The sequence below is a fragment of the Labrus bergylta genome, chromosome 12 (assembly GCF_963930695.1).
Source record: "Labrus bergylta chromosome 12, fLabBer1.1, whole genome shotgun sequence".
In the NCBI taxonomy this organism is placed as follows: Eukaryota; Metazoa; Chordata; class Actinopteri; order Labriformes; family Labridae; genus Labrus; species Labrus bergylta.
Window position 1 is genome coordinate 9,110,166 of NC_089206.1, and position 26,989 is coordinate 9,137,154.

Here is a 26,989-nt window from a genome sequence, read left to right on the forward strand (position 1 = left end):
ATCAGGAAAAATCAAGTATCCTTAGTATGCCATTATTTAAAAACACTTTTTACCCACTAGGTCAAAGTGAACTACTCACTCCCAAGAAAGAACCATCATGTCCTCCCTCACATCTTAGCACATCATTGAACAGATTGTCTATAATGTTCAGAATGACAAAGAAAGACATCACAGTGTACATGGGTAATAGAATGAGGGCTTCTTTCCGTCTCTCTGACACGAATCAAAGGAAAGGATTTGCCTCCATTCAAAGAAATATTGAAAGCAAAAGTGTACAGTGTGACCTGGAGCTGCCGGATCACTGTGTTCTTTCACATTCTGAGGGTTTACCTTGATGAAAACACCTAAAGCGCTGGGAAAAAGAAAAAAGAAAAAGAAGAAAGGTTTCATCTTCATTGTTGCTTCTTTCCACACGTCTAACTGGCTAACCTTCGTAAACACATCTAAACATTTGGGTAACTGTTGTTAATCAATGAAGTAACTTGCGAGGATTTAACCCTTTGAACAACTATGTGTCTGAAAATGGATGGTTTTCTAGGATCTCTACACGTTTCCTGGAAGGTTGATATCTGCTAAAACTTAACTTTGAAGACACTACTTTGTTAAAGATCCATGAGCTCAGGGGAACTGCCTGATCAGAGAGACATGCAGCTGTTCGACCAGCCAGAGAAATCCATAATTTTATAAATGTAACAGGGTGCGTCTTGTCGTGGCGGCCCGCCGTGACAGAGCCTCCGCAATTCATCGTTGCTGTGGAAACACTGGATGTTACGTCAAAGTATTATTTACATTATTCTTGACTACGGTCAACCCAGAGTTCGTTTTTATTGAGGTGGTGGTGGAGTACAGAAAAGAATCACTCCATTGATTCCCCTTTGGCCTCAACGTCATCTTAGTGGCGGAATTGACATTCTGTGCGTTTAATACTCACATCTAACCGGAGGAAGGAAGTCTTATGAAAGAACTTAATCATTTTGATTCCACTTTGAAAAATGTCTACTTGAATTCTTGCTTCAGCCCAGTATTTCTTAATTTAGTTTAACCTATAATATGACTTATTTTTTCATTCTTTTAGTTTGAAATACTGAATTCTTACACCTATTCATGAGCTGCTCATTTAACACTACATACGGCTGAATACTATGACAAGCAATTACAGGAAGTACTGCTCAATGTTGATGAGTTAAATGCCAAAAAGGATGGCAACCAAGGGTCTGCCTGACCTCAGCAAAACATGTTGACTTTGTAAAGCAGCTTTGGTGGTTACCCAACAGCAAAATCATCTGAGACGTCGTACCATGAATGAGCCAAACGTCTTGGTATATTTATGTGTAAAACTGTGTGTTTGTGTGAGGTGGGGGTGGATTCAAATGAGAGAGAATGTGACGGCCACAAAACAGACAGACTGCCTCCCTGCCTCACATTGCCTGCAGCACACATTTACAGAATAACTGGCGATATTCAAGCTCTTTAAACATTCACAGACTTGTCACTGATGTTAAATTGCCTCTTCCAAGCAAGCAAACAGTGGGGGAGCATATAGATAATAACAAGACAAACACAAACTATTCATCTATTTAAAGCTAGCACTTGTTAAAATGAAGTGCTGCTGTTGAGAAAAGAAGTGGCTGCCACATACATCTTGAGGAGGCAAGTGGGGAAAAAATAAAACACGATTCCACTTATCTTCTGCTTCATGTCATTTGATGTTTTCTGATAAGGATGCACCGTTTACATTTTTGTTGTGGTTCTTGTGTGACATGCTTCTGTTGAGTAGCACGGCATGTTAAATAGACTGAAAGGAAAAAGTCAAATAGAGCACCCTTGATGACAGTAAGCAGAACACTTTAATTATATATTTATGTTTAATTATTAGAAAATGTCAAAGGTACAACAACCGTTTGGTAATTAAAAAGCAGAGTGAGGACAATTTTCCCTCAATCACGCCCCCATTAGCACGCCAAATTGATTAAGGTCACCTGTCCCACTTTCCTACAGAATGTGCTATTGACATGAGCGATTATTCAGGAACACTGTTTCAAGTTATGCTGTAATGGTAGCGACGAAATAGGGCCCTGTATCACAAATTATTCCATTTCCACACGAGCTGAGTAGAGTTCAAATTCAGAAGATTTAATTATTCTAAAAAAAAAAAAAAAAAAAACATCGGCGTTCAAAGCACAAGGCAGCTGAGTGACTTCTACATTCTACAGAGTGGATGCTGAATCTCTATTACAGGGTGTCAAGTGTTTTGGTTTCACTTTAATAGGCTCTTAACATATTGTCACAAAGAATAAAAATGCCTTCTGTAACTCTAATAATCACTTGTCCTTACTGTTTCTGATTACGACATGAATCACATTTCCGAGGGGTATCCATTTGCGATGCTCTGTTGTTCACATGCTTTCAAAACTTGGCTGCTGTAAGTGTCTCAATCTGTCATATTCAAAGAAATGACACTGTGATAAAGTAAGATGGTAAGATTGTAATATTCATAGCACACAAAGAAGCATATTAACGATAAATACAAATAGAGTCTTAAATTGGTCAAAGCAATGCACTTTGGAGTGCGTGGATAGCAATCAAATGCGGCTCTTCACAACAGTTCTCATGCTTATACTAGGGTTTGTCATGGAATTAGTATTTTTTTAAATTCAGGCTGATTGATGTGTAAAAAAGAAAACAGTCCTTTTTTTAAACCTGGAATAAGTAGCATTTCTGAAATCATCTATCTGTGAAAGTCCCCCCGATTCACACATACGCCGCAGTACGTCAGCGCCACACATGACGTACTGCGGACGCCTCGGTCCGTCTCCCGAGCATCCCATCGGCGCCACTACGCTCTGTTGTGTTTCAAATACGCTGCGAGTCTATTTTTCGACGGAGTAGGCTGCAGGTCCAAGTCAAGCCAGACAGAATATTACAACCTGGAAAGGAAGTCAGACAAGGAAATGCACAGAGCATCTGATCAATTTCAAAATTAAACACATTATACGGATTAGCGATTGTATTATTAATTATTAATCACTTTATCAACAGTACGTCAAAGCAGGCACCGAACGAATAACAAATCATCCTCAGAAAGACAAAGCAACGTGTTGATCGCCGCACACGTAATTTAACGGCTGCATTGTGTTTTCTGGACGCCAGTTTGTTGTTCTCAGCTCTATTGTTGATATTGCGATTCCGCAGAAACACACGTAGCATTGATGTAAAGGCAAATATTCTCATTATAGCGTCATATAGCGGACTCTGTTGCTCCGTCCAGTACTGCTGCTGCTATTTTCAGGACTGAATGTATAGACAGCTTACCATTCAGACATAAAGTTGGGGTCCCTTTACTGTATGTTAATGTTTCTTCTAGCTTCTTTCAGACATAACAACACATTTATAGAAATATCTTTAATTCTACTGAGGGACCGCTGTGAGTTTAAAATGTGATGAAGATGTGTTTACATTTCTGTGTCGCCAGCTTCATCATTAATGGAGTTTTAAACTCATTTTGCTGTTGAAGCGTTGATTAATGACCAATGTTGTGAGTGCAAGGGGGCATCCCCCCCGCTCCTCACAGTGATTACACTGATATACTTTGATAACAATAATGAAAATGAATAATTGTCATTAACAAGTTATTAGAGAGTGAATTTTTTTGCGGCCTGTTTAATCAAATCTGACAGATCACAAACACTGGAAGACGAAAGATTGAGTTGGGACTCTTGTTTGATTCTTAGCTCTATATAGCTCCATGTTAGCAGTTCTGCTTGATAGAAAGACTTAACATCATTCATTGATTCACGTCTTACTTTTTAAGTATGAACTTGAAACTGTATCCGTGTCAGCTGTCACAATCTTTGCTCAGCCTGTTTGGCAGAGCTTTGGCTAATGAAAGGATTAAGCTGTTAATTGAAACCTTGTTGGCAGTTCACACATTTTCGAGGCTTTAGAACAACCCCAGCTATGACTAATATACACCCGTCATAACTAATTACATTAATGCTGTAGAATGATTAGGCCTGTCTTCCACTCTATCATACTGAGCTAGGGCAGGGCGATATATGCTAAAAATAAGATCTACTTTATTTTCAAACAAAACTTGATTTACGATTATTTTAGAAAAACTAAATTACAAAGAAACGACGAACAATAAGTTTATCTTTTATTTAATCAATGAAATGAAACAAAAGTAAACAGAATTTCCCTTCGAGGATTAATACAGTGGCATTCATTTCTCTTTAGGGGCTAAAGGAAGAACGTGCGACTTTTTGATCCAGTAGATGTCGCCCTTGAGCACCGGCACTAAACCAAAACAAACTGCTGTTTGGTGACACCTCCGCTATTCTGAAGCCTCCGCTCTTATAAATTAGAACGCACCAAAATCAAGCACCATTAAGCGCAAGCGGTGGACAAAATTGTCCTTTGCTCAGGGTGCAATTGCCTGTGGCCTGCATTGTTGTGTTAGCAGCTAATGTTAGCACCCTTTGGTTAACTCATAGCCTCACATTGCACATAAATTGACACAGAATGACCGTGATCTAAGGACACTTATCCAAATAAGCATTGAGTATGTTATTCTTCTTTTCTCTAGTCCTTGACTAAAACGGATTTATATACAAGGCCGTCCCATACATGTAACTACAATATAAACACGGCCTGACTACAGCTGACTGGGAGGTATCCATGTGACTTTATGGGAATAAACATGAAGACATACAAACAAATGAGAAGATCCTTATTTTAACTTAAGATGGTTTCATATTAAAGACAAACTTTGCTTTTGACTATTTTTATTTAGCTTTTGTTCTTGAAATTATGCAACACAGTGTTCAAAGACAAGAATTGGATATGCAACACTAAAGATGATCATTGTGTGATCAAGGATTCACACAGCATAATAGACAAGGCTGCACAAGGCAATTTGTGGATTTTTTTTGAGTGGAGATTGTTTGATTGATGTCTTGAAGAAGTAGTGTATAATTAGTGGTTAAAATGCTGAATTCAATGTCAATCTCCAAATAAATTAAACATGGTGGAAAAACGAGAGGTTCACAATTGAGCAATCAAGCCTCTTGAAAGGCTATCATTTGCTTGATTTACACATCCAGCAATCATTGTTCGACATTCTGGATTGATTGTGAAGCAGGCGTTTTTGTTCTGAATATGATGTTATTCATATCAAAAGTTTAATTTTTTGACTGTTGAGAACAAAATTACTCAGCCGGTGAAACAAAACACGGGACATGTAAAAGGTAAAATAACCTCATATTTCTTAGTACTAGTTCACCATGTCAAGTGTTGTAACTTTTGTTTTGTTAATTGTCTTTCAGATCACGAGCGGATCGGGAAAGATTCCTCCTACGAACAAGAGGGGAAGGTTCAGTTCGTGATCGATGCAGTTTATGCCATGGCTCATGCTCTGCATAACATGCACAGAGATCTCTGTCCTGGAAAGGTTGGTCTCTGCTCCAAGATGGAATCCATCAACGGCACACTGCTGCTCAAGTATATCCGAAATGTCAACTTCTCGGGTATGTGCTTATTTCACTAATGTAGGCTCACAACTGCAAGTAGTTACTGTACATATGGTGCAATTTGTTTAAACAAACCAATTTTTCCACTTGTTAGTATTGAACAATGACGACCAAGTTCTGGGAAATATCAATGAGTGCGAAACATACAGTATCAGGTATCATAAGAAGCAAAGCAATCCTCATATAGCTGTATGGGAAGCTACTTATTTACTACTTCTGGGCTCACGCACACACTGTGTGAATACCAAGTGGTCTCCAATTATCAGGCAACGGAACGTAAATTACTCACAGCAAGTATAGGAGGCTGACATTTGTAGGAGTGTTGACAATCAGCAGCAAAACAGCATGTTTTTTCATAGATGATACGCAGGAGCTGTGCTTTGTCAGATTTCCTGCCTTAAAGAGGTCATATTATGCCCTTTTTGGGGTTCGTATATTTAATCTATGTACCTACTTTTGTACGCTCACAATAGCTAAAGTTCGAAAAAAGTGTCTGTTTTCATGTACTGCTCCTCCTTGCTCCCTCTACGCTCTGAGTCCATCAGCTACACTCTGTTGAGCCCACACTGTTAGACCCCACATGGGCCAAGTCTGCTCTGATTGGTCTGCTGATCCGCTCTGTCGTTATTGGTCAGTTGCTCAGCACGCGTCTCGGAAATTTCAACATGAGCTACAGGGCTTGCCACAACGAGCCAATGGGCTTAGATCAGTGATCTCACACTGACAATGACGCCGCACTGACAAATCTTTATCGAGGGGGGCTAGAACCGAGCGTTACATGTGGCTAATGCTACAGCTAACAGGAGGAGGTAGGAGAAGCCGCGTTTCCGCGGACTTTGAATTTTTGCACATAGATGTGCCTAAACATGCACAGGACACACTAAACACACTAAAGGGCATATAAAACCAGAAAAAGCATAATATGGGACCTTTAACTTTTCAGTGTTGAATTGCCCACACAAAAGATCTCCAGCTTGAAGTTCACTGGCTCGAGTTTAAAATGAACAACAACAAAATGTAAAATGTATTAGAAGTTGTCCACTCCGCTTGTTCTTCTACATGAATTAGGATTTTTTTTGTGTGTGTGGAAACTGGCACATACAAGTGTGCACTTTTCTCTTGAGACACAGAAAGACACACTCTAAAAAGGTCACTCCAAAAACATCAGCAGTACATCTTAATGTAATAAAGTCATAATTGGGACATCACTTCCTGTCTTTATGTGTTTTACTAGCTCCTGAAGCGTAAAGCACACATAATTTGTGTTACCTTTCTTTCAAACAAGTGAAACAAGTCTCCTTACCTTGTATAGTAAGACAGATTGGTATCCATTTGACAGACATATGATCAATATTATGATAAGCTTTACAGGTAACTTCGGTGCTCAGGGGAATGCTGACAAGTTGAGTTTTAAATGGAAAAAACTGTGAAGGTAGACTTTTAGAGGGATTAAATATGGGAATTAAAAACTTTATGTATTTCAAACTCCCAAATATCAGTTTAAGCTTTATCCAGAACAAGGCTCAATGTATGCAAACAAATACAGTACATTTCCTAAAGCATTGAACAGAGCCAAAAGTATATGAAATATGAATGGCTTTTTTTGTGTTGATATTACAATGGTAGACACTGGACAATACGCAGGCAAAATCTCTCACAAAAGGAATGCAGTAGTAATGACAACAACTTAAAAAAGGCAGCTTTTACTCTAAGTCAATAAACCTCAACAATATATTTTCCTTACATACATTGGTCTTTTTTTGGTAATTATTCTATGTATGCACTAATGTGATTTCTAAAAGCCACCAAGATTACTGTCTCCAACAAGCAAAGAGGCTTTCAGGAAGTGATAATGAGCAGAGACATGTACTGTCAACAATAGTAAACAGTAGTAATGGGTAGTGCACAGTCTCATTTAAGGATGCAGTGTTACTATTGACAAAAGATATGTGATGTTTTACATCTTCTGGAATGGATCCGTCCCTCTCATGTGAAGTGGTCCTCCTCATATGTCATCTTCATTAGAGGCAGAATGAAAATGATGCAGGGGTGTTTTAAGACTGTTCTAGCAAATGTGAGACTTTCCCACATTACATTTCATGGCTTAAACGGCACCTAATTTCGTACTGTTTTTCATCTATGGCCCTGAATAAGAGCAGCTGGAACATTCAAATACAGAAAAAGACTGGATAGACAGCTCTGACTCACCTCCTGTTTCTACATAGTGCCTGAATGATTTAACACATTATGACAAATCTACTCAGCTTATGAGCTTTTTTTTGTTTTGTTCATCCTGCACATAAATAGCTCTGTTTGCTTAATTGTTTTAGACGCCGACAGTGTTCTGCCCTCTGTTATTCATATTTAATGACTTCGCTTGGAAATTCTGTCGAAGGGTAAACACAAAAATATCCAGCTCGAGCTTCTACGAAATGTTACTTAGCAGGTGGGGGGTGTGTTTTGATTTTCAGTAGACATGCATTAATCTACAGCAAAAACATAAATACCTAAAAAAAAGTTAAATACACTTTGAAACTTTGATAACTCCTCATAGACCTTCATGTGTAGAGGAGATTCATACATAAGGGGATCATGAAAACAGAACTGATGTGCACTGATTTAACCTCCTGGCTTGTGAAGATATAATGAAAAAGTACGCAAAAAAAGGTCCAACTAAGGTCAGTAGGGGTGGTTATAACAACTCGAGGTAATTGTATGTCAGGTAAGTGGAGTGTCATGGTGTCCATGCAATCAAACAGATTGTGATGAGAGCAGTTTAACACAGTTTAACCTGCTCCACCCGCACAGTTGATTGCACAGCAGTGGACACATTCATTTTGATGATGGTTTCAGAATGTGCTATTTGGGTGACGGGTAGTAACGCCCACAGAAAGTACATGACAAGAATAAGACACAATAAATGTGAAATACAAAGCAACTTCTGAGTAAGACTCTACTCCAGCAGTCTTTACAATTGAAATTACAGCTTTTTGGGGGTTTTATTGACAACATAGCATCAATTTTACCTCGAGTCTCTCGCTGAAAATGAGAACTTTCTGGTAAATAAAGCAGTTAGTGACTCCAGAGAATGTCACCACACTGTCGACAGCAATTGTCATTTGCACAAAGGCCTCATGACAAGGACCTCTAGTGGCCATAGGAATTATGTTTCTGTTCTGAGAGGAAAAAAGTCTACATAAGCTTAACAATGTTATTAGACTTATAGAACGCTGGTTGAGGGATATGTCGACAAATGGTGCGACTTGGAGAGATGACACTACTGTTTATACCAATAGTCAATATTGTTTCTTAAAAACTGTGATCCTTTAACAAACAACTTGAGCTTCTCTTGTCTAAGATAAGCTTGGCCATCACTGCCTCAGAGGTTACAGTGCCCAAATAAACATTTAGATAACAAATATGTGTATAAATATGTAGTGGAAAACAAATACATGGGCATTGGAGGGAGGATGTGGTGCTTATTATCTTAGGCTGCCCACCGTCAAGGTCCCCTTCTCTATTTCACATGACATTTTTTTGCAAGGACATTGATAATAGTAATTGTTCAATTAAAACACATTGGAGACATCAAATTTCAAAGGGCAATAAAAGTGGACTGATGCTGCAATAGGAAAAAGTTCTATTGGTTACAAAATTGAGGTAAAATTGGACAAAATGTTCAAACCTGTTGAAAGTAAAGGCATGATTTTGCGTTTACTTTCTTACAAGTGGGTTGGTTTATAGATTTATGTAAATGAGCTAAAGAGAAGAAATATGGGGGGAAAGCTACATGACTGGATGTTTATTTGTATAATGTAGTCAATGTAACCTTTATTTTTGGGAAAATAAAAGGTTAACCTGGTACTTTTGTTTGCAGCAGCTAGTTGTCATCCCTAATGTATATTGAAAGGAAACTGCAGCGCTGAGCAGTGACTTAATGTTTCCCCAAAACTTGGTTTACCTGTTCCTGTGAATGCTTATTATTATGTAAGCAGGTCAGTCCTCATCTGTGTAACACAGAAAGAGAAAAAGAAATAGTTGGGAGTTGTATCCTGAAGTCACTTTTGTTAAATTGTAAGAATAGATCAATTCTCCCAGCACTGGATTGAAGCTTCAATCTGAAAAACTATGTTGCAGGCTTGTGTTAGAGAATTAAGCCTCAAGTCTTTGTGCATTCTTTTATTCATCGTGTTTTATTACTGAAAGGCTTGTCAGCACTGAGGCAATCGGGGTTACAACAGGAACGTCTTAAAAATCAATGCTGCACATTACCGGAAACCTGCCTTGCTTTTAAGAGTCTTTGGGCTCAGAGGAATGGAGAATTTAAAAGGTTTAGGAAAACACCTGGAATGTCCACAAGATCCCAGTGTATTCTGGGAATTGTTTGTCTGCATCCATGCTGACTAAAGGAAAGAGGAAACCCAGGCAGCTACTATGGATGTTGTAGATGCAGTTGATACCTATTGATGCCCGCTATTAAGATGGTAATCCTAGTAATGCTGAATGAAACGTCTAGAGGTCTAATTCAGAATAAAAAAAACAGACTTGGTGTTAGCTGCTGCTATTTGTCCTTTGGACATGTTGTTTTGCAAAGCAAGCTTGCAACAAATAAACCTAATTGAAAGCTGTGTTTAAAGTGTTGTGATTAAAGGCTGGCTGTAACATCACGTTTTAACAGGGTCATTTAAGGGTTCCTGTTTTCATGAGGTTTTATTACAGATTGAATTTGGACGTAACTTCAGAAGGCACTCAGTCACAGGGTTATACATTATGTATATGGTGGAGACATCACAAACTCCTTTAGACAGTGAGACATCACTAACAGTGATTAAGCCATGTCAAAGGATTCTGTGACTGTTTGTTTGCGCATAGATGGGCAGTGGTTCAGGATACAAGAATGAAGTTGTCTTTTTCTCTGGTCAGACTGAACTGTCACATTGGACTTCATAATAGGATTTCAAAATAAAAAGCATTTTTACATCTAGTAATGTCTCTTGCTTGTAGAGGGGAACCAGGACTATTGGGCAGAGGAGCACATTTAGGAAATGCTCCAGTTAGAGACATAACCGTTCTTGAGGTCAATGTCATAAAAAGGCTGAAAATGTTGAAAAGATAATCAACCCCAGCACTGGTCCTTAAGTATGCCCAATTGAATGGCTAATATCCATGTAAGGCTTGGCCTCCATTAGAAGAGAGATCCAGATTCAAAAGCAGAATCCAAAATCTCATTTTGTGGAGTTTTTATGTAACAGTTGTATTCACATTAGATTTTTCATAGCTATGGCTAATGGAGTGGAGGTTTTTTACCGTGACATCCTGTATATGACTGTTTTGTTTGTTTGAATTAGTCATTCCTAAAGCTCTTAATGTGTGTGCTTTTTTAAATAATAAAACAGACAGAACATTTAATTTAAGAAAAAAACACGAGCAGGCTTGGAGTTTCAACTACAGGAGCAGACTCCCACTGCTGAAGACTTAAGACAAATTTGATTTTTAGGATCAGAAAAAACTTAGATCAAATTCAACCCCCAAAGATTCAAATGCAATGGGTAATTATAAAAAAAATGTTAACATTTATGTGAGTCTTATTAGTGTGAATGTTTGTATGTTTTAATGTTACTGAGCCTCAACCAAAGGTAGTTTTCTGTCACTATGTGATAGACAATAAAGTTTTTTGAATCTTGAATATTTTCACTAGTTCCAATCTGATTTGAAATTGTATATTATTATCAAAGAGCCTGCACACTGCACAGATTTCCCTGCCACCTCCTCAGAGTACAGTAATGTACTGTAAATCTGGTAGTCGAAGCAAAACCAAACTCAGTGTTGTGAACCCCGCCGAGGACAATCAGAGTTAAATTAACAGATAATTGTGAACCCAGTTTAACACAATGAAAGTCAAATTAACAGAATATTTCACTGACCGTTTCATTTTCAATGCACTTGGTCAGACCTGCAGCTGATTGCAGAATGTTTTTTTCCTGACTGCATGGCTTTCATTCTAAAGAAAATATCTTGTGCAGGGTTTCCTGAAAACTTTGACCAGGTTACTAAAGAGGAAGGTTGTGATTTTTTTCCTGGTGTGCATGAAACTTGCACATGCAAATTTAGTGGTTAAACTAATCGATAAAAGAAATCAAATTGCTAAAAACTTAATTGCCTGTATTGCTGAGCTGAACTGGAACGTTTTCATAATTGCAAGAATGCTGGCTGAGGTTTTAGATCTACCCCTTCCAAAATAAAGCAGGATGCTATTAATGCATTGAAAAAGTCTGGGGTTTTGATCAGACCTTTGACAAGTACACATGAGCAGAACGGGGAAAAGAGGTCTGTTCTCAAAGCCAATAGGTTCAAACTACAATCAACAACAATCGATACTCTGAACTAATGAGGTAAGAAAAAACTTGTACAAAGTGTTCCTTTTATCGTTATCAAAGAGGTGAGTTTGGTCACTACTTGTAGAACATGAAAACCTCTTTCACAAATGGGAGCCTGGATATGATGCATATCCCTTTTCTGCTCTAAAAACTGTAGTCTTACCTATTTGATGTAGATCTAGATGCATCTGCATACAACAACCAAACACTTCCCGCAGGCAATATGAAAATACATTTCTAGCTGCCAGTTAAGTAAGGGCATTTTTTTTCTTTGCACTTTTGAACCCACAATTTAACATGTTACAGGATTGCTGAGTATTGAGGGATGCAGTGAAGCCGGGAGAGTACATTTTGTTGGAGCAAACAGACAATGATGGGGATGCTATTAATGGAGCTTTCCTCAGAGACACTGTGGTGCGCTCTCGTCACTAAATCTGTGAATCCTGGTTCCTTCAGAAGACAATTTCATAACAAGTTGTGAAGCGGGAATGAGGTTTGCAGGCTTTCTCAGAAACAAGCAGAAACAAGAAGCCGAAGGGCGAGGGAGAGAGACCTCAAAGTGGTAATCGAAATCAGTGCTGTCATTCGTTAGCGCTCTGAGTGGGGACCTCATGGATAACAAGCAATGGAGCAATACGCATAATCAAGGCGTGTGAAGTGATATGGGAACATGAACAGACAGCGGGCCCTGGCCCTCCTCAAAGGACCAGGACAACATGACTGTCAACATCTATTTTGTTCCCATCATTAACACCATAACAGAATTGGCTAGAAATCCCCCTGCAGCCTCATTTCATCCCAGATCATTTTAAGAAGAGCTGCTCTGTTTTTATCCAACTATGAAGTCCTGCCTTAAGGTTAAATTCATGTTTTCCTTCCTTTCTTCTTCTTCTTCTTCTTCTTCAGGAATTGCTGTAACCCCAGTGGTTTTCAATGTGAATGGAGATGCTCCTGGCCGCTATGAAATCTACCAATACCAGATCACAAGCAACTCGACTGAATATAAGATCATTGGTCACTGGACGGATCAGCTCTACTTAGATGTATGGATGCTTTCAAGATTTCTCTATATATGTCTGAAAGATTATATTTGCCTGACTTTTCTTACAATCAGTAAAGGAGTTTGTGCTGGCCGTAACTCTGGTTATTTACATCACACTTTGACAACCAGCAAAAAAGGATTAATGTAATGTAGCATATTTGGCTGTTCAACATTATGTAGCTATTGAAACCATTTAGTCCTGACAAGAAAACGCTTATACTACATGGAATCTGACAACAATCTAAAGCTCAACAAAGTTTTTATTTTATGCTTCCTAATCCTTTGAAAAGTATTTTAAAAAGCAAAGAAAAACTTTTAGAAGAAGAAATGTTGTGCCCCCGTTATTCATCCATTATTCAACTGAAGTGTAAATCTCAAAATATCCGATTTTCTTTTTGTTTATTTTGCAATCATTATATGTGACATTTAAAGACACTCTAATGTTGCCAGGGGAAACTGAACTTGATTTATTCACCTCCTAATAACTAATCACTGATATCACAGGTTTTGTGTAGCAGCTTGTTCATGTTGTGGTTTATAAGGCAACAGTCGACAGAACAATGTAAATAATAAATGAACTTCTTCGTGGTTGACTTCAGATTTTACAAACAATTGCGCTGACGGACACACAGGTCGATTCATAGTGTGTTGTAGGCCTACTGTACATCATTTTTCTGCTTACAATTCTGCTTGTGTAAACAGGTTTGCAGGAGTAAAGAGACAAGCATCTTTTTGCAGTAACCTTATTTTGCCTCTTACCATCATTACACAATACAGTCATGCACCAGTTTCCTCTCCATGCATATACATATGCATGGAGTGCAGAATCAGTAATGTTGCATATGTTTACATCAAAATGCTTTGTTTTAAATACCAAATATTGTGAGTAACAATGTGTATGCAAAAGATATTTGGTGCTGTGCATCGTTTGTACAACATCCCCTGGGCTGTTGTGATGCACATACTGTAGATTGTTGGAGACATCAAGGTCCTGACTTACTGCTGCACACAGACCACCTCATCAGCATCGCCTGCATGGCAGAAACCTCCAAGGAAAATAAAAAATATCGTATGCAGATCATTTTATACACAAAACCAATCATCTAAACCATCCAGATGTTGATTTGAATAATGAATATAGCTGAAAATTCTCTATTCTATACCCTGATGCACCCTGTTTTATTTAATACAGCCTCTTAAAATCTTACATTGTAATAACAATAAACAACCTCAGTGTAACAGCACAGGCACATGATACTGCATTGCATTGTGTTGAGACTGCAGTACCTCACAGCTAGACTCCATGTACTTATCTCTCCTCCAGTAAGTTCAACATATATCTGAAAGTAATTAAACAGCAAAGTTGTTTCCTGTTTAGTTATAATTCCATGAGTTCACACAGTGATGTGTTGATAAAACAACTTTAGCTTTCATGTGGGGAATATCCTATTAACAGTTAGTTCATTCAATCATACACATCTGTGTGTCTAAACTAATCTGCCAAGTGGTAATTACATTTTGTCGTCAAGTATTATGTAGCACACTGTTTGATATGTAACTAGTGGAACAATAAGTAGTAAATTGTGGTAATGTTTCTGCTAGGCTGGCTTGCAGCATTATTTATTTATATTGTTTGGGATTCAGGGGTGGGAGTAAAATAAGTTTTTGTATGGTGTTGTGGAATAAATTGTTAAATTGCAACTGTTTCTTCACTGTTATACGTTTCCCCCCCCCCCAGACAAATGAGATGCAGTGGCCAGGTGGAACACAAGAAGTCCCATCCTCGATATGCAGTCAACCCTGTCGTCCTGGGCAGCGCAAGAAGACAGTAAAGGGAATTCCATGTTGTTGGCACTGTGAGAACTGCGATGGTTACCAGTATCAGGCAGACACTTACACCTGCAAGATGTGCCGCTTTGATTTGCGGCCCAATGGGAACCACACTGGCTGTGATCCCATTCCCATTGTCAAGCTGGAGTGGAGCTCTCCATGGGCAGTCATTCCTGTTCTAATCGCTGTGCTAGGAATCATGGCCACTCTGTTTGTGGTCGTCACCTTTGTACGCTACAACGACACACCTATTGTTAAGGCTTCGGGTCGAGAGCTGAGCTACGTGCTGCTGACTGGGATCTTTCTGTGCTATGCTACAACATTTCTGATGATCTCTGCCCCTGATGTGGTTATCTGCTCCCTGCGCAGGATTTTCCTGGGCCTGGGTATGAGTATAAGCTATGCAGCGCTGCTTACCAAGACAAATCGGATCTACAGGATTTTTGAGCAAGGAAAGATGTCTGTCAGTGCCCCTCGTTTCATCTCCCCAGCCTCACAGTTGGTCATAACCTTCAGCCTGATATCAGTGCAGCTCCTGGGGGTGTGCATCTGGTTTGGTGTCGACCCATCACAAGCCATCATCGACTATGAGGACCAGCGCACAGCCAATCCCAAAATGGCCCGTGGGGTTCTGAAATGTGACATTTCCGACCTGTCCCTCATCTGTCTGCTGGGTTATAGCATGCTGCTAATGGTTACCTGCACAGTCTACGCCATCAAGACCAGAGGGGTTCCTGAGACATTCAACGAGGCCAAGCCCATCGGCTTCACCATGTACACCACCTGCATCGTGTGGCTCGCCTTCATCCCCATCTTCTTTGGGACTTCACAATCAGCAGAAAAGGTAGGTTTTTCAAATGTGTTGGATTCATGCTCAACATTTCTATCCTGTTTTTTTTTATATAATAAGTCTGTACATAATTACCTATGCAGGCATGTATAGTTTGTACTAAAAAGCACAGCATGGCAGCGACCCCATTTCCATTACTCATACATGTTTGACGTAAGTCGTTTTATATTCCCAGTGTTCTTCATTGTGAGCAAAATTGCCCCTTAAATATTTTGTTGAGTAGCATCATGCTCTTGTGTTTATGCACCTACTATCCATCATGAGATGATGGGCTTTGTGCTCCACTGTGGAAATTACAAAGCTTTTAGAGTCGACTTGTGAGAATAATTCACTCACCTCAAGTTTGCTTGGATGTGTGTTCTATAATTGTGTTGTGTACCAAGTAGTCAATCACAGCACATTCAGCCACACAGAAAAAGATGACGCGTCTTTGTGGAGAAGTAGCATAAAATTACTGGCTGTTGATGTTTCTTGTCTGAAGAATGTGAAGCATAAATTAGCTCTTTCAAGAGAAAATGTTTAGGTAATTCAACATAGATGTACAACAAAGAAGCAGAGAAAGAGACTTACAAACTGCTAGCAGCTTCAGTATAGGTTATAGCTTTACTTTACTTTAAAAAGTATGTATTAAAATGCACAGTGATGGATAAGTGTGCATGAGTATTATAGTCAGAAGCAAAGTGAGAGTAGAAGCCACTGTCTCTAAAAAAATGTTTCTTTGACAAAGCTGTGCAGGGAACCAGAGGCACAATCTTGTTGCAAACGAGAATATTAAGAACAATTGCTAAAGTGTATGTTAGGGAGCAAATAATCTTCTAAATTACTAATTTTACATTATGATGACTAATTGCCCATTAACCGCTTTTGATAAATACAACATAAAGTACAATTGGAGAATGATCTGGAGCCATTTGCACAGTTTTTCCTCTCAATATCAACCTGATAAGTTACAGAGGAATACAGTTACATTACAAAGATTCTCAAGAAGTTAAAGAGGCTTTACTCGTGTTTTAACCCTTTTCTTTGCTCTGTCTACCATGTTCGACAATGCAAAGAAAATTTTTCATTGAATAAAATGCAAATACTTTTAGATTAAGTTGCTGTTGCAAAGGATTGAACACTGATCCTGAGGGACTGTGGAGTGTTTCGAAAAGAACACCTGAGCTTCAGAGTGACATCCTGTCAACTTGTTAAGCATTGCATTGAATGACTTCATTTAGGGTTATAAGAGGGATGTAGACAGTTTTAACCATAGTGTGGCCAATAAATGAGTTACTCCTTGCATGTAAACACAGCCGGTGGTGAAAGGCAGCCAAATAAAATTTATCTCTGTTCTACACTCAAACCTCCTCCAGTGAAGATGAGATTGATAAGCAGAGAGAGGCAATCCTTCTCTTCTCACAGGGTTTCAATCAGATCCAATTTGGGCTTAGTGAGATCAAAGAATTGTAAAGTAAATACTAAACTAAACCATGAAATTTGATATGACCCTCAACCATTTAAAGAATGCCAACAAATCTAACATAAACTAAAGTCTTTGTTTTTTAAATACATCATTTTACAAAAAACATGCCATATTTTAATGACCTACCATGATCTGTCACATATTGCGTTGTAACATTCCAATAAATACAAATTTAGCAGTATACAATAAACCAAATAAACTCAAATCTTCTGACATGACACAGATGTTACTAAAACAGTAATGATATCTTTCTAGAATTGAAATGTCCCAGTAAGCCTCGACAGTGTGACAGGCACTGAAGCAGCTACTGACATCATTCATTTCTAAATCTACACCTCTGCTTTTACTTCTGTGACATAATAATTTCCTCGTCTTTCGTTCACATTCAGAAAATTCCAAGCCAATATATTTCGGGGCAAGGTTTTGGAGGAGCCAGGGAAACGTGTTAACATGCTTTGCGTGTAGGTGGGGATAGCTCTGGCAGCTGCTGTCTGGACGAGGGATTTGATGCTTAATGACTAAAAAGAGCCACGCGGCATCAGAGAAACCTCATAATGGCTAAGCCTGCCGTGGTTTCGCTCCCCAGCCGTGTTCCCTCACTGTGCCGATGGAGCAGATTGGCAATCATATCGGCGTGTCAGGGAGAATTTATGTCACCAGGGCCAATGGAAGTGGACAAGGGTCTCGGCTCTCCTCACAGAGTGACTCCTCTCTGTACTCCAGAGGGGGAGCAATATTGTTCCGAACTCACCCCAGGCCACGTGTAATCTTCTCAGGAGATTACAACAGTCCCCCTCCATCACCGAGGAATGCTCATGTTCTGCTTGCACTGTGATGGAATACAATGCCCCCTCACTTCTATTTTGCACTGACATTTTTCCCCCCCGACTGACATAGCTTTAGGAGGGTAACTTACAGAGGCCTCTCTCTACAGTTACAACAAAGTATATTTCTCAGTCACTGTAGGACAGGTCGTGTAATCGATCTTATTTTGAATATCATTTTACCTGTAGTATGATTTTCCCAAATTTACATAGCCCCAAAGAATAGTCCAAAACATTATTTAATACATATATTGTAAATTGTTAATTCTTCTTATCGCACTTGGCGTTCATGATGCTGTAAAGGCTTGTAAAAACATCTACAAGCATCTTGACATGAGAAGATTGATGTTGTACAAGCTCACATACAAACAACATATGTCATGAGCCAATGTTGGGAAACATAATTCATGACTGTTGACATGCTAGTGGCTCAAGGCGCTGTGGGCTACTCCCTGTGACAAGCGACTCAGTCATTTGTGATGTCTGCAAATGTAACGTCAGACAACACCTCCAGCAAATCATGAAGGATGTCTGCCAGCTGTGATCCAGCTGTAAGTCTTTGTTGTGTTCATAAAAGTTTAAGGGACCTCGGCAATTTTCATCCAGGAGTGCTGTGAGAAGGACCACTAATCAAAAGTTTTATGCACTTTTTCTATCCTTGAAAGTTCTACTTTTCTTCCTGTTTTATCATTGCATCCATGGATCTACTGTTAACATTTCATTCGCAAGTGTCACTATCACATATGATGTACCTATTTTATTCTTTACTGCCACTGCGCTGACTCGTTCTCTACATCACCAAATCAGAGATGGACTGTGCCCGAGTTCGGGGACGATTATCATAAATGAAAAATCACTTGCAGGCCTTTTTTTATATGCTGTAGGATGTTTCTCTCTGCTCCGCAGTGGTTGCCTCTAGCTATATATCTGCTACCCAGCTGTGAGAAACAGCTGTCACTGGCTTCAGAAAGCACACAATCCGTATGCTGTTGTCTAAAACCTCGGGGTAAAAAACCTCTATAAGCACACTACATAGACACCCATCAGGGGGCACTTCTACTAGTTGTACATCATAAATAAACAAACAGAGCAGTGACGGCACAGCTCAGGAGTGATGAACCCGGCACATGAAAATAAAATATTACACACACGGGAGACTGTAAACCATCACTGTGTCTTAAAATGTTGTGACTATGTGATACAAAGTAAAGTTCTCCTACAGAAGAAGCTGTGATATACATGAGATTACCAACACATTGTCTGCTCTACATGCAGGACTTTAAAAGCCTCAGCAGTCTATTGAAAGTAATAAATGCTCTGCAATCACATGCTCCAGAAACCATTCTTCTTCCTGCAGCTTTATTAGAAAATCAGTTCTCAGAATATAAGATATGTATTTTATTTCCTTAATGGTCTGTTTTCTATATGTTTAGGCTTTAGGTGGTACAGACTTCATTACTTTGGGATGAGCCCAACCTTAGATTTCAAAACTATAACGTCAGTGTCCTTCGGCCAATGAGGCTTCAACAAATGATTTTTTGTTGTGTGTCTGCATCTCTTTCATAATACAGATGTACATCCAGACAACAACCCTGACCATCTCTGTAAGCCTCAGTGCTTCGGTCTCTCTGGGAATGCTCTACATGCCCAAGGTCTACGTAGTTCTCTTCCATCCGGAGCAGAATGTACCAAAGCGCAAGCGCAGCCTGAAGGCTGTGGTCACCGCAGCCACCATGTCCAACAAGTTCAACCCCAAAGGAGGCCTGAGGCCAAATGGAGAGGCAAAGTCTGAACTCTGTGAAAGTCTGGAAACACAAGGTTGGTATCATGCCTGAGGTAACAAGAGAGAGTAAAGAAAGAGATGTGTTACAGTTACGCTTGAGCAGTAGCTGATTTTATGCTGACGTATTGAACCGTTACAGTGAAGAATAATAGCAGTAATAGAAAACACATGTCTCGTCTGAAATAATTAACTTCTTTTTATGAGAACATAATTGATGGCAGTGTTACTTTGCACTTCAGCAGTTCGGGAAATTAGTAAGCCTTACGTGGGCATACAATAAATTAGGGTGTCCGCTAAAGTGATGTTGTACAGAGGTTTCTTCTTGAGCATGAGCCAATGCAGATGACATTACTAAACGTTGTGAATAATTACAACCAACTGGAGTGAATTTTAGTAGCTCATAGCTTATAGAGGATTAGGGTTTTGCCCATTTTCAAAGATAGTATCAGGGATAACTAATATTAAATGTTTGTTTGTCCCAGGTTTCCTTAGTAGAAAAAGTCAAAAACACAAAGTATTAGAAAAATAAATAACTTCCCTGTTTCATCAGGATAAAAACTGTAGCCGAGTACATAGAAAAGAAAAACACCTCCATTCTGTCTTGAACTCTCACCACACTGGATCCGTGAATCAGGCGGTGTGACAAGGTGCCCACACTATTCTGATTTTGAAAGGGAGGACTGAGATGTGTTGCTCAGTGTTGGAAATGAGTACATTTCAATCACAAACAAAGTGTATGAGTAGGCAGTTCCCCGCGTGTGGGTGGTCTTAAATCCAATCAAGCAACCCAACATGTTCTGATTGCTGAAAGTCCTGGTTTTGTACCCTGACAGGCTGAACAGTATAAGATGATGTGTATTAGGACTGAAAAGCCTGTGCCCACACTTGCATTTCTGCCTTTTTCCAACCTCAGAATAAGGCGGTTGTATCTTCTCCTTTAATAGAGACGTGCTGCTTCTCCCCTTCTGGTTTGACCTGTGAATAACAACTACTCTTTGTGCTTTATGTGTCAGACTATGGTGAGGGAGGGGACCCTTGTGAGGGACTTTAGACAGGTAACCCGATGAGACAATAACTTTGCCCTTTTATAATCTGTGACCACTTTAATCCTGTTTATCTCTGCTAATGTTCACCACATCATCCATGCCTGCGGAAAATATGCACTAAAGCATCCTGGCTGCTCCTGGCCTGAATACAACCCCCTCAATGACTCAAGGCAGTAATCACACCCTCACATATCCAACCTTGACCAACACACATGAACTTGGACAGCGATTACTGGTTTGTGCTGTAAAGTGGCCCATCAGCATGGTAAAACCTGTTAATGTGCGAAGATGACACCACTCTGCCTGAGTGCAGGAGACAAGCGATATGTGTCCCATGTGTCCCCTATAATTTGTTTCCCTGTTGACAAAGGAAGAAATTTGCGGTAATGGGACAACAACAACAATAAGCGTGAACAGAAAAAGACAGATGGGTCTTCCAGCTCCAATTCTTTCTGGACCATCTATTCTTTATCTTGGCCTTGCAGCACATAAATATTCAAATAAGGTTCATTTATCAATGCTTCTCTTGGATGAGATGCTTTGGATGAAATGTGAGAATGCCACCCCCATTCACACACCCCACATGGCACTGACAAATATACAGAAACGTTTACCATTACACGCAGCACTTTTGCCCCGATTCAGGCTTTCAGCTGGCTTCTGATTGGATTCATCCCCTCTGACATATTCAATCAGCCAAGGCTGCTGTCGGCACATTGGCAGATTGGTAGTTTGATTACCACCACCAAGCATGCTCGCTGAGGACAGTTTTATTGGACAAAAAAATCGACACAGTCGCACACTATGACACTTGCACCGGGACATATGTGTGCATAGAAGCATGTCTGCACACATACACGGGTCCTGAATGTTATTAGTCATATCTGACCAGCGGTTTGGGCTTGTTGCGCTCCCTGTGGTCTGCCCTCAGGTCATCTGTCGTATCTGTTTTACTCACAGCTGATATTAAATTCCCTGAAACATGAAACAAATTTTAAAGAATGATGAGTACTTTTATCAAACATTGATGTCAACACTTGTAATGCCAAGTCAGATCACATACTGCCTAAATTGATTTTAACATCTAGAACACCTAACAATTCAAAGTATGTATGCACTGACTGCTGCATGCGCTGTTTGGTGCACAGAGAGATCTCAGGTCTTTGCATGTGGTAAAAGAAAAACTTGCATTTGAATGCGTACAACGAGATGCCTACCACCATTGTGATCTGCTTGGGGAGTCAAATTCACAATTTAATGACATAATCAGCTGTGAGGAAAATATTCTGACAAGTTTCCCCTAATTTAATTAAAAGTACTGATAGCAAGTACTTCAATTGATGTGAGTATGACTCCCACAGAGAATGAGTCTGATGGCATCTGCATTACTGTCTTGACAAATATATCATGAGGATAATGGTCAAATGTCTGCATAATAAAAAAAATGTAGAACATTCTACAGAATGACTCAACTGTAACAATCAATTGCGTTTTTCCCCCATCACTATAACGTTTTAAACATATTTTCTTTAGAACTCAAACAATTAGTTGATCATCTTATTGGACAATTGGCAGAACATTATTCAGACACATCTGATAATTGATAACTGTTTTAGTCATATATACTGGATTTAATTAGTATTAATAGTAAATATTATTTTGTTTAAGCTTCTTTATTTCTTTGTTTTATATCATGGCATACTAAATTTCTTTTGTTTGGTCTGATAAAAAAAAAAAAAAAAAATCAACGTTTAGGTGTAATTTAGTAAAAAAAAAAAAAAAATACCTTAAATGTGGTGAGTGTGTTTTTGGAGAGGAGTGTCCTGATATAATCTCAAATATCAGTAATTGGGCTTCTAAATTTGATTTCATTTGATCCAATAACCGGCACGATCAATGTCTTTTTGCTCTGATTTGGTTGAGAGTCTAAAAATGACCTTGACAACTTCAAATTTGTCTTTTTTGTTATACATTTAAATTACTCAATGATTGGTTGATTATTTAAAAAAAAAAAAAAAACAGACAAATTAAATATTGAATTCAATTCAATGACACACCATACCCTTTTTTTAATTATTATTTAAATGTTGCATCAACAGTTTATTTTGAACCACCATGACAATTGTACTGTCTTCAGTTTTGACACATTAAAATTTACATGAAATCCAATTATAAAAAGATATAATTCCTGTTAAAACAGTTGTTAAATTGCATTCTGCTATGATTGGTTTCACCTGTGCTGGTTTGAGGAATTCAGCCATAAATAGACCCCGCCTCCCATTAATCACACATGCTCTGGATGATTACTTTCTAAAGCCTAATTGAGTCTCAGCCATTGCATTTCCTAACCCTTGCCTTCTCTCTCCTGTGTCTTTATTTACAGCGTTGGCCTCCAAGCAGACATACATAAGCTACAGTAACCATGCCATCTGAGGAAGAGACGAACAGTGGAATCGGAGCGACGGCCTGCCTGAGGAGAACTCACCTGATTATGGGAATACTAGGGAAATATTTGAGGACTTTGATGCATCTACAGCAGAGAGTACTGGGGTGGAAAGATGGGAATTTGTCATTCCATAAACAGAAAGGGATGTCTTATTTTTCTAGAGAATCAGGAAACGGCTTGAATGCCAAATATGAGGAAATTTGAAGATGGAAGGAGATGGGAGATGCAAGGGCGATTGGACAGTTAAATTTCCTCTTCCCACCCTTTCTAAGGCACATGTGAGCGTTGAGTTGTGACGTTTCCAGATGCAGGCAGAGGGAAACAGCTGGAGACTACAGTATGTTTTCCTTCTGAAGTGTATAGCACACGATTTCAGTTCTCTCTGAGGTGCTTTTTGTCTCATTTCAACAAAAACAAGGCAAAAAGTATTCTGTTTTTGCTCAAGTGAAACTCAGATGAGTGGATAAAACAGTATGAAAATAAAGTCATTATTTTTGGTTACTGGTATTATTGGGGTTGAAAGCTGCAACTGTTCATGCCTTATTACAGTACATTAAGTATTTCTTCATGAACTAACCATATCGGAAACATCGCAAAAACAAAGCAGTGGGTCATCCCAGATTTCTTTTATAAATGTTTCATAATGATGATGATGACGATGCAATCATCTTGACAAACCAAGTGTACAGTCCCAGAGCATGCTTGTGGGAGCATCACGTGTACTGTGCTGTGTTGTCAACGTCTATGGAATGCAACATTTGTCATAGTTGTCATTCACAGTGGAGATGTCATATTGGACCATTACCCACTGGGTTACCCTCTGCTGAATAAACTGTAATTTCAAACACTAAAGGAGAAAAACTAAAGACAAATCGCCATGGAATACCTTTTATAGTTTACACCACACACTCCATAAATGTCAGCAAGGATGTGAAGACTCATCGATGCATACTTCAAACATCCCAGATTTATTGGCCCTTATTTATCATGTGCTTGTAGAAGCCTTTTCAAGCTCATGCCGTTGGATGGTTGTGAGAAATGCAAGTGTCCATGAAAGCAAATAACTTCCATCTTAGCCGGGAAAAAAAGATACTATTCTTGACACAATAATTAAAAATTGGCAAATGGAGTTCCCTCCATTAAATTACAACATCCACTTTATTGCATACTTCGTTTTCTATAGGTGGTTATCTATGTTTAAGTGGAAAGAATTGAAAAATTGTTTTGTTTGTTTTGTTAAGTTAAAATAGCGTTATATTCTGTCACGCAATGCTTGTTTGTTGAAGGAAGACAACAGCACATCAGTCAGTTGGCAGATGTGCTATTTTTAAAGCTTGATGGTGCAGTGTGACAGATCAAAAGGACAGGTTTCCACTGGGATCTCCTGTGATTTGTGGATAATGTACAAGTATTCTGTGTTCCTCACAAAGAGTGTTTCCCACAGACCTTATTCTCTTTTGGGTCATGAAGTTTTGAAGCTACAGTGGAAATGATTAATGAGAGTTTTAATTGTATTTTCGGGAGAAAATTAGGCTCGCACAGCTACTCAGCATGAAGACCCATTTGGAGAAGGTGCAAGCTCCCTTTCATCACAGCTAAAATGTTCAGAGATAATTAGGTTGATGACATGAAAAGCATTTCCTCTGGAGTGTTTTACCTTTGAATAAGCAACCGTTTTAAGGCTAACGCTATAGCCTGTGAAGATATGTTTATAAATTTTCCTCATTTATTGGAACACTTTTTTAGTGAACGTCAGACATTTTTTTAATTTCATTAGGCCAAAGCGGACTTTGCTCAAATTAACATCAATAATGCAACTGGGTCACTTATATTGTGGATCCCACTGAGAATGAAGAATAAAGGCTGCAGCGATATACAGCTTTAAGCTTTATTTAGGGAATTTGGGGTTTTGGGCCCATACAGATACTGATTGGTTGAGTCTTTAGCCATTTCCTGACAAACAGTGATTGCATTACCTAGTACAAACTTGGGAGGACATTATTTTTCCCTGGATGTAATTTCAGTTGTGAAATAAATTTTCATTAAACAGCAAAGAATGAAGAAAACCTGGGACTAAAAATGAAGACATAGAAAAGGCCAATTCATCTAAAATGATATTTACAGATGGTCAGAAGCATGATTACAATAAATTCAACATGCTGTTTTGTAGATGAGGAATGTGCAAGTAGTCAGTTATTTGTAATATTGTTCATACATGGTACCTCAGGTTTGTACTGTATGTCTATGCTGTTCCGCCACTTGGGTTAAAAAAAAAAAAAAAAAGTAACCAATGCTGTTTCTTCCCTCTGAGATACATACATTGATTTTACACAAGTTAAGTTACAGTCTCTCATCTTTAGATCAAGATGGCGGATGTATACTGTGGGTGCTTGATAAATAAGGGCCAGTGCCTTCATTCTGTGCCTCATCGTGTCCATTAAACTACATCTGCCATCCTTCCCATGGATCCTTGGTGTTGTTTTTGTTCCATCCACTGTTCAAACGTGAGGAAACATGGACTCGGTGTACAATTAATATAGGATATGTAAACTCCATTTCTGTCTCCAGTCGCTGACGTATTTTCTCATAAAAAGTAACTCTGGAATTTGTTTCATTAAATGTTATCCTGAGAAATGCAAAAATATGTATGTTGCATGTCAAAATTCATAAATCATGTGAACAATGAGAGGAATTTGTCCAGAAGGAAATCTACTGCAGAGAATTATAAATGACTAATATTCTGCTTGAAATGATTCTCTCAAATCAAAACAAAAGGCTAGGGTGTTGCAGCAAATGTTGTTTTGTCATCATTTGATAAAGTATTGTTTGTGGGATTGTTTGTATTTGTGAATATGACCATTTCCTTTTCTTTTTTTTTTTGACACAGCCCCCCTCCTTTTATTTTTCTAAAACACTTTGTCTGTGTTACAATAGAATATGTAAGTGATGACTGAAATTAAATGGCAAGTTAATGTACGTTATAAAAATGAAAGATCATGTCTGCTTTATGTACTGAATTATTTAAAAAAGAAATACAAAAAAGAATTACAGTGCCTGGATATTTATGAATTCTATAGAGAAAAAATAAAAATGTGTAGAGCATGTTCATTTTTATACAAGATATTTCTAATTAAAGACTGTTTTGCTAATAACCTGTGGATGTTTTTTCTTTAAAGGAAAGGTTCGTTACTAAGACAAAACAAATTTAAACTTTAGTGGTCCTGAACCCTACGTTGAAGCTCGTTAGTGTGTAACTTTAGTTACTTAGCCTTGTGTTATTGTTCGGTTGCAGCACAAAGATGTTAAGTTCAGCTTTACTAGTAGAGTGCAACTTCCTATCTAACCCAAATATTTTTGCAGAAATGTTTGTTACAGTGTTGTCTCTCGTTCATTAGCGTCTCTGAACAGATAATAACTTTAACTGTTAACTACAGTTAATGCACAAACAGCAACTGAACGTATGTGAAGTTAAAAGGTCGCCTAACAGAGTGTGTTCTGTAAAAACAGGTGGGCATAATAAACCGAAGTTTCGGCCCACACCTTTTCGGTCAGCTCAATCCCTTAATGTCTTCATTTGTCAATTTAATTTTCACATGTAAGGATCATATAATTATGTTATGTTTGTCTTTTTTTTAATTCTGACGAAATAAACTTTATATCATCATATCATATAGTATTACGAAGCATTGTGATTAGGTTCTAACTACGGCATATTCTTCATCTAAAGCTATTGTAAAATAATAATGGTGACATCGAGTGGTGGAACCACCAACTACAACATAAGGTAATTTAATGGCA

At 38.6% G+C, this 26,989-nt stretch overlaps 1 protein-coding gene across 1 annotated transcript in view; it reads left to right on the plus strand.

Annotated features, from left to right (window-relative positions):
* The window catches only part of LOC109986834 (metabotropic glutamate receptor 4), a 176,592-nt gene extending 150,249 nt beyond the window's left edge, over positions 1-26,343 (plus strand). The window contains exons 7-11 of the mRNA XM_020637667.3: positions 5,325-5,525; positions 12,812-12,948; positions 14,686-15,621; positions 19,488-19,734; positions 23,129-26,343. Of these exons, the coding sequence (XP_020493323.1) occupies positions 5,325-5,525; positions 12,812-12,948; positions 14,686-15,621; positions 19,488-19,734; positions 23,129-23,178 (1,571 nt within the window). The 3' untranslated portion in view covers positions 23,179-26,343. The remainder of the gene's footprint in view (positions 1-5,324; positions 5,526-12,811; positions 12,949-14,685; positions 15,622-19,487; positions 19,735-23,128) is intronic.
* Positions 26,344-26,989: the final 646 nt, after the last annotated feature.